General features: G+C 39.6%; 1 protein-coding gene across 1 annotated transcript; it reads right to left on the bottom strand.

The window, feature by feature from the left end:
• Positions 1 to 453: 453 nt before the first annotated feature.
• Positions 454 to 8,217, bottom strand: LOC115109805 (NADH dehydrogenase [ubiquinone] 1 alpha subcomplex subunit 10, mitochondrial-like). The gene is made up of 10 exons (XM_029635081.2): positions 8,059 to 8,217; positions 7,447 to 7,615; positions 7,047 to 7,262; positions 6,741 to 6,827; positions 5,765 to 5,886; positions 3,054 to 3,121; positions 2,833 to 2,887; positions 2,533 to 2,618; positions 2,285 to 2,393; positions 454 to 702 (listed from the first exon to the last, which is right to left on the bottom strand). The coding sequence occupies exons 1-10, from the start codon at positions 8,131 to 8,133 to the stop codon at positions 634 to 636; spliced, it is 1,056 nt and encodes a 351-aa protein (XP_029490941.1). The 5' UTR covers positions 8,134 to 8,217; the 3' UTR covers positions 454 to 633.
• Between the last annotated feature and the right edge of the window lie 665 nt (positions 8,218 to 8,882).

The following is an 8,882-nucleotide window of genomic DNA, read 5'->3' as shown; positions in this document are numbered from 1 at the left end:
CATGTCATAACTGCAGATTTGACATTTCGTTATTTATAAATGTATTGTGCTTGATATGCCATTATGGAACGGCTGGAAGCCAATCAGTCTGAGCCCAGTCAGGATCTGCAGACACATATAGTACAACAGGCACACTGAAGGCCTGCCTAATTGGCTACCTGCTTCCATACCCGGAACTGTGGTTTAGAAAAACAGTAAACCCTTACGGGGCTGTGTGACACTGCACTATGCACTGACAAAGTCACTGTGGGAAGCATCTGCTAAAGAAAAGACTAGCGGATACATTATAATGATACAAGTCAGTGAAGTCACTTAAACTGGGACAGCAAACTTGCAGGCTATGAAAAAATAATAATATGATTGAGGATAAACTGTAATCTCTCCTCTTAATCCAATTGCCATTATCACTCTTGAAAAGGCTAGATGCACATTTCACAAAAATAAAACAACAAGTTTTTAGATTGACTTTTTAATGCATAATTCATGGACTTAATACAATTTCTCCTCGATACAGACAGTCGGACCAGAGAAGAGAATGTTCCAGATTGGATCAAACGGATAATCCCATATTTAGACTTCTCCACCCATAGGGAGGAGTGAACAATCAGCTCCAGAGTAGTCAGGTCCACTCATTCACTTCAGCCAGATGTTCGTGTCTCCTATGTCTGCATTATAACCTGCAGCGTACTTCTTTCCCAGGAGCTTTTGGAAAGAAAAGAAAAGGACAGTCAATTTAATTAGAGTGAGATAAGGGATAGGGGATTTAGCCTATTATGTATGCTAAAACATCTGGGATGTATTTGCTGAAACAGTTGCCAAAAATATAGGAGAGAAAATCTTAGTGAAGTTGCAAGTAAAATACAATGTAGTTAAGCTAGGTATAAACAAGAACTTCTTAATAAATGTTTTGCCTTTTTGGAAATAAATCAAGTTAGCAGACTAATAGTTATTCTGAGAGTTCTGCAACTCTTTTAGTCTGGGCATACAGGTCATAACCTACGCTTCACTGATGAAATCCTTAAAACGAATCCAACGCGAGGGTCAAGGAGTCATCCTTGACTTTAAAAAAAACATTTGTGGGAATTGCCTGGGTAAAAAGAGACACACAATATTCCACAGGACACTTGGGCAGGTTTAACAGTTCTCCGATTTTAGAAGCCGGGCCTTCTTATTCCCTTAAGCTTTGAAGAACTAGCAACTCAAGACTCATCCATCCTTAGATGTGGGACGACAGCAGAGACTAATGGTATAGCAAAGTGTTTTGTCACTAGGGGCGACATTGCAGTCCATCACCCCCTAGCCTTAGCAAACAGCGCGTTATGAGTTCCTGCTAATGTGAAGCCACGTCAGTGACAGACTGATCGACAGCCAGGCTGCTCTCAGTCACCTAGGCGACACTAACCCATCAGTCTTGTGAGTATGAAACAAAAAAAGATAGTCTAGCGTTAACTAAGGCCTACATTAACACAGCTTCTCTTTCTTTCAACTGTTATCAGTCAGCCAAAGAAGCAGAAAACAGACTTAAATATAAAGACATTTACAGCCTCAAAAACAAAATCAGCCAAGATTGAAGAAGTGGTGTTGGATTGCAAATAGCAACATTGATAGGCATTCAAGTTTTGTTTACCTAGTTTTACTTTGACATCTGCGGTACAACTTAGCACAAGTTTATGCTGGCGAAGCCAAAATGATATCGCCAGACAAACCCCTATTGGTTGTTGTTCTTGTCAAACAGTACAGTACACACTCTACTGCGGAATCCTAGCTTGCACTTCAGAAGAAGTGAACTTTGTCAAGTAGAAGTATGGATGAGAAAATGCAGACAACCTAAGCCCGCCATAGTTCACATTCCCCAAGCTTGTCCTCCCACTCGTTCCAGTATAATAGCGGGCACCAAGCAAAATGTCAGCTCAAAGAATCCTGTAGCACATTATATACCCCCACATCTCCAGTCAATAAACTTTAAAGGTCAGTACAGAATGTTTTCCTGCAAGACTGATGACACCAATGACTTGGAGAATATTCCACATATGGCATTTCCCTTTTCGTATATCATTTGATATTTCAGCTACCAAAATAGTTATTTAATATGCTGGAGGCAAAACCACAAGACGGCCACAAAACCCAGAAGAGACAGAGGGAAAATACTATTGAAGGAGGGAAAAGTTTTCTACCTTTGCAGTATGGTACCTATTGCTCATACCCCACTTTATCATAATCTGGTCATATCAGGTGATCGAGCCACACCACATCATAAGAGAAGTAGAGTGCTTTTCTCCCTTACTGATTTGAAGGCATAGTAGCCTGCGTCATACTCGTGAGCCCCGATGGTGACCTCAGGCAGGAAGTTGGGTACAAGGGTCAGGTCTGCAACCCTCATCTTGTCTTCCACCCTTGGGAGAGAGGAAGGAAAACAGCAGGCTGAAGAGAAAGCTTCCAGAGCTCCAATATGAACTATATAGGCCTACCCATGTACGTGATTGAAAAGTAAGGTCTACACGTGTAGGGAAGAAATTAAGTGGTTATACTTACAGCATTCTCATGTAGTGGAGTGTGACATCATCCTGCTCTACCCAAGGTCCTTTCTCAAATTTCAAGTCCTCAATGTCTTCTGCAATCTAAAGAGAAAAAAAAACAAAAAAAGGGAAGTCTGTTTGACGAGAGTTTTGTGAGAGAATAAGACAGGTTTTCAATAGCAGTCAGTGCATTTCAGTATGATGCATTGGCTAGGTCTATAACGTATCAACGCCATGTTTGTTTTCTCACCAGAAACGACAAGATTATTATTATTATATCATTTGATGCCTCTAGTCATTCACTGGATTTCCTTACCCTCTCCATGTCTTGTGCTTGGGTAGCATCATAAGCAAGCAATTCTGCATTCTCACTGAAATCAAGAAAAACTCAACACCTTTCTTGTAAATGGTTGAAGGTCAGATCGGAGTTGTCTTGAGAAATTGCATTGTTAAAAACGTTCAAGTTGTTAAAAGACAGGGTCATCTCAGAGGTATAATGAATATATGTTTCCCTAGAGAGCTTTCTAATCCACTAACCTGATTTTGGGAAGGTAGGTCTTCTTGTAGGCATCCTCAATGCTCTTCAGATAGGGTAGGGGCACATCCTGAGGGTAAGACAGGATAGATTCATAAAGACAGGAACAACACACACACCAGAAAATAGACTATTTGAAAAGACAGCTAACACCAGACCCAACACAATTCTCTTGCTTAGTCAAAGTGCCTTAAACGGATTTAACTTAACAAGCGGAACACCCAAAGTGGTAAAGAAGCAGAAGATCTGTTTGGAGCTGTTGAAGCAGATTCTCACCTTCAATGATCTGATCCGTAGAGCGGAAAGGTAATTACACCTAACTTAAGAATAATCACGGCACGCAAAACCAAATAACTCAGTGGCAACTGATATGAATCTATTTGAAGGGCCATGTTTGAATTCTTATCCGGGCTTCAGCTTGATTTAATTCCTTTATTGACCAGTATTAAGACTTTAGAAGTTTGACAGATGGTTTGTTTCCAAAAATGCTACCCATCCAATACTATTAGTGATCTAAAAACACAAGTGCAGCTTTTGGGCAAATACAGTATCTTCAGAAAGTATTCTCTTTTTTTTGTGTATTCACTTTTTCCACATTTTGCTGTGTGTTACACAACCTGAATTTAAAATGGATCGAGATGTTTTTGTAACTGGCCTACACACACACACACACACACAATACCCCATCATGTCAAAGTGGAATTAGGTTTATTGACATTTTTGTGGCAAACTTAAATAAGTTCAGGAGTAAAGTGGACTAACTTTGTGTGCAATAATAGTGTTTAACAAGACCCTTGAATGAGTATGCGTCCAAACTTTTGAATGACGACCTCATCTCTGTACCCTACACATACAGATAATTGTAAGGTCCCTCAGTCAAGCAGTGAATATCAAACACATAGACCAGGGTGGTTTACCAATGCCTCGCAAAGGGCACCTACCAGTAGATAAAAAAGCAGAACTGTAATATCCCTTTGAGCATGGTTGTTATTAATTACATGTTGGATGGAGTATCAATACACCCAGTCACTACTAAGATAAGGTCAATGGTGACTTTAAAACAGTAAAAAAAATGTAACGGCTGTGATAGGAGAAAACTGAGGATGAGTCAACAACATTGTAGTTACTCCACAATACTAACCTAGATGACTTGAGTGAAAAGGAAGCCTGTATAAAATACCAAACATGCATCTGTTTGCAACAAGGTAAAAACAAAAGTAATACTGCAAAAAATGTGCAATAACCTTTTAGTCCTGAATAACAAGTGACATGTTTTATTGGATTTGCCCTAAACATGTCACTGACTACCACTTGCTATATTTTCAAGCATAGTGGTGGCTGCATCATGTTATGTCAACAGTGTGCAAAGCTGTCAAGGCAAAGGGTGGCTACTTTAAAGAATCTCCAATATATTTTGATTTGTTTAACACCTGTTTGGTTACTACATGATCCCGCGTGTTATTTCATAACACAAAATAACACCTTTTTTTTTAATAAAGAAAAACCCTTGAATGAGTACGCATCCAAACGTTTGACTGGTACTGTATAGTTGATTTGTATAGTTGATTTTAAAAACACAAGTTATATATATGTATAAAAAAATAAAATAAAATAAAAATCAGCCAATTGATTGGTCGAAAGAACAGACGACTTTCGGTCCACCGAGATTTAGTCGAGGACAGCCCTAAATAGTTTTTTATTTTTATTTTTTACAAAATGTTAAAATTTTTCTTCCAGTTCAATATTGCAGAGTATTTTGTGAAGATTGTTGACAGAAAAATTACAATTCATTCCATTTTAATCCCACTTTGTAACAAATAAATGTGGAAAATGTCCAGGGCTGTGAATACTTTCTAAAGGCAATAGCCTAAACAAGACCATCGATGAAAATGGTTATTCAACATGCACCCTAAATATTGCATAGATAAAAAAGATCCATCATGTTGATCACTGAAAGGATACATCTGGCTTTAAATACGGGAGTGTGATTCAACATCTTTAAAACTGAGGTTTAAACATGTTATATATTTAAATCCAATCAGAGATGTGAGAATTACACTCCGGAAAGAAAAGTTTGGAACACAGATCTGAAGTATGAATCAAACTACCTAAGTTGAGCAACAAAACTTGTCCTAAAAACTCATTTTTCTGGTAGAATTTGAGGCTGCATATTTATCTCAATTCGCACCGAATTCCACCAGCCCTCCATGATTATGTTTAAAGACAGGATTATTGCTGGGGCCACAATTGCATAATGCTAAAAACAACCAGGCTTTGTGAGGCCCGCCCGCCTGCCTGCCAAATGTGAGAGGTCCTAAATGGGCGTACGTGAAACCAACAACTAATTTCTATAATTTTTACACATTACTAGAGGCATTTGGCAAAGGAAAGGTTCCAATTAAGAACATTACTTGCAGTTAGCAACAGACTGATAATTATTTTTAAATGTTTCTAACCTAGCTCATGACCACAGTAGAGACTTTGAGGAGTTTAAAACGTTTTGTTTAAAGCCCCAAATACATCAATATTAGAAAAAGTTCACATAATAATGTGAACTTAATAATTAATAATAATTACTGGACAGGACTCAAAATTGGTTGAGTAAAACTTCCATAGGTTTTCTACCAGCTGATAATGGATGGTCATTCAGTCAGACAAACGATATGCCTAGAAAAGTATAGCATGGATATTTTCCTTGTTTGTGTCTCCCTACTTTGCCTGATGCCTTTAGCTTCTTCTGCACTTCTTCCGCTGGCTTGTCCACATAGATGACCAAGTGAGGGGGCAGGAACTCACAGATGCTGATACCTTTGATTTCATTGTAGTGGTCTACACCTGCATTACAGAACATATGAGATTCAACCACAGCAATGTAAAATGCCCCTTTTGTAGTAATGGTGGCACACATAAAAAAACATCTTCACCCAAAGTTTATTTATTTAAAACACTAATGACCTTTCAATATCATGGCTTGTCAGGTCGGTGTTAAACCAGATCTGATTCATCATATATTGCTAGGTAAAGCCCTGCCTTATCTCAGCTCACTGGTCACTATAGCAGCACCCTCCCGTAGCACACGATCCAGCAGGAATATTTCAATGGTCACCCCCAAAGCCAATTCCTGCATTGGCGGCCTTTCCTTCCAGTTCTCTGCTGCCAATGACTGGAACGAATTGCAAAAATCACTGAAGCCGGAGATTAATTTCTCCCTCTCTAACTTTAAGCACCAGCTGTCAGAGGAGCTCAGATCACGGCACCTGTACATAGCTCTTCTGTAAATAGCCCATCCAACTACCTCATCCCCATACTGGTTTTTTTCTTTCTCCTTTGCACCCCAGTATCTCTACTTGCACATCTATCACTCCAGTGTTTAATTGCTAAATTGTAAATATTTCACCACGATGGCCTATGTATTGCCTTACCTCCCTTACCTTACCTCATTTGCACACACTGTATATGGACTTGTCTATTGTGTTATTGACTGTATGTTTGTTTATTCCATGTGTAACTCTGTTGTTGTTTGTGTCGCACTGCTTTGCGTTATCTTGGCCAGGTCGCAGTTGTAAATGAGAACTTGTTCTCAACTGGCCTACCTGGTTAAATAAAGGTGAAATAAAATTTAAAAAATAACAATGCAATAAGACTATTCAGATCTGTACCAGCCTTATTATAGGGATTTCAGAACTTACACTGCCTTCTGATGTAGCCCTGTTTGAACATGGCCTCCACAAACACCATGTCACTGTAGGGGGAGCGCTCCAATATCACACCTTGGCCTAGAATGGAGAAAGTTTATGAGAAGGACATGACTAAAAACCCAAAAAGGACAGAATAATATTTTTGCAATAAGCCATTTAGAATAACAAGGCATTCATTTAACTACAATAATGTAAGCTCAAGAGCTCAATTCTTTGTTTTCCCCTGATTCCCTAACACAATCCTGATGTCATTTGTGAGTGATATCTGAGCGCATTCCCATAGCCAGCCAGCCGTACCTGTGGTTAGCAGGTGCTCCATGGCGTCTGACCACTGAAGGAGCCTCATGAGGTACATCCATGCTTGTAGCCGGTAGGAGTTCCCGTCAGCAGCCTTGGGGTCTGCATAGAACTTTTCCAAGCTGCAGTTACCGTTGAAGGCGATTGGCAGAGGCTCCTTCTCCACTGTCATCTTGTCCAAGTAGTGCGTGTTGGGCTCAGGCATGTACAGCATCCCTACAGACATCAAAGTGTTAATGGAGTCAATTTACATTAATCCTGTTTTGTACCAGAAGGTAGGGAATTAAGTTTATTTTTAGTTAATGCAATTGGCATTATAAACTTCTAACTCCCCAAGTTATAAATATGTATAAATAAGTAGTCTAGACTTCAATAACTGCATCGACAACAGGATCATTACCCAGCTTATCAGCCAGACTCTGGGCCAGCGCCCCCTTTCCTGAGGCCAGGTTGCCATCAATGGAGATGATCTTGCTGTTCTCTTTGAACCTTGGGGTTGTCCTCTCGCCCAGTGCATATGCCCACCAGCCGTACCGTAGGTTCCTTAATGAGCTTGTGTGAATACCAGCCTAAAGATAAGATATGTTGATCAATTAATTCTCAAATATAATATTGAATTGTACTCCGTATCAATAGAATGAGTATGTGAGCGTCATCCTTCTGACCATCCTGCCCACCATGAATTAAATATGCTTCATTGTATTTGATCAAACTGAAATACTAGCTAGCATGTCAGGAGGATGACAAGAACGGGATAACGGTAATTAGACAATTAGTTCAAATAAGCTAGCTAACAAATGAATTAATATTGCCGCTAATAACAATACATTGCGACACAATAGTTGTTGACAACCACATAAGACGCAGCTGGCCACACAAAACACCAATCTGCTAGTTAGCCTTCTTAGCATTAGCATTCTTGTTATGGTGTCCTTGTATCGAGGGCGGCTTGTGAACTTGATGCCATTCGTTGCGCGAGAGAGCATTTTGGAAATTATTCTGCCAATCTTACCGTCTGAATAAGTGTCCCTGCTTTGAAAACGGCTGTCCCCGAGGGGATGACCAAACGGATCACCCGTAACGCCATGATTTTACCACCAGACCCGCAAATCTGACCCAAAATTCACCCTCTATGCAAGTTATGTCGAGGCGCGATAATAACGCGTTGAAATTGTATTTTTTGCCCGTAGTCGAGTAATATTGACGTCATCAAGTGTGTCCAATTGTATTGCCTGAAAGAAAAAGCCAACCATTTAAAATGAGCGTTATGGTAAGGGGTAAAGTTAGGGTTTAGGGTAGGGACGTCCCAAGGATCCCGGATGACACTTACCAGATATAAAGATATACATATTATCTACTGTCTCCGCCACAGGAGGTTGGTGGCACCTTAATTGGGTAAGACAGGCTCATGGTAATGGCTGGAGCAGAATTAGTGGAGTGGCATCAAATCACATTTTATTTGTCACATGGGCCAAATACTTACGAGCTCCGAAACAACAATGCAGTTTTAAAAAATACGGACAAGAATAAGACTTCAACTCCAGCCACTTTAAGACACACTGACTCAACTTCAGCCACTTTAATAATGGGAATTGATGGTAAATGATGTAAAATATATCACTAGCCACTTTAAACAATGCTACCTAATATGTTTACATACCCTACATTATTCATCTCATATGTATACGTATATACTGTACTCTATATCATCTACTGCATCCTTATGTAATACATGTATCACTAGCCACTTTAACTATGCCACTTTGTTTACATACTCATCTCATATGTATATACACTGCACTCAATACTATCTACTGTATCTTGCCTATGCCGCTC

This window comes from Oncorhynchus nerka, linkage group LG3 (assembly GCF_034236695.1).
Source record: "Oncorhynchus nerka isolate Pitt River linkage group LG3, Oner_Uvic_2.0, whole genome shotgun sequence".
In the NCBI taxonomy this organism is placed as follows: domain Eukaryota; kingdom Metazoa; phylum Chordata; class Actinopteri; order Salmoniformes; family Salmonidae; genus Oncorhynchus; species Oncorhynchus nerka.
This window is presented reverse-complemented; position numbering and strand designations above follow the sequence as displayed.

Coding starts and splice junctions, on each gene's coding strand:
- LOC115109805 (XM_029635081.2), bottom strand. CDS start 8,133: ATGGCGTTACGGGTGATCCGTTTGGTCATCCCCTCGGGGACAGCCGTT. Junction 2,619..2,832: donor AAGCACAAGACATGGAGAGG/GTAAGGAAATCC, acceptor TTTTCTCTTTAG/ATTGCAGAAGACATTGAGGA. Junction 703..2,284: donor GCTACTATGCCTTCAAATCA/GTAAGGGAGAAA, acceptor TCTTTCCAAAAG/CTCCTGGGAAAGAAGTACGC.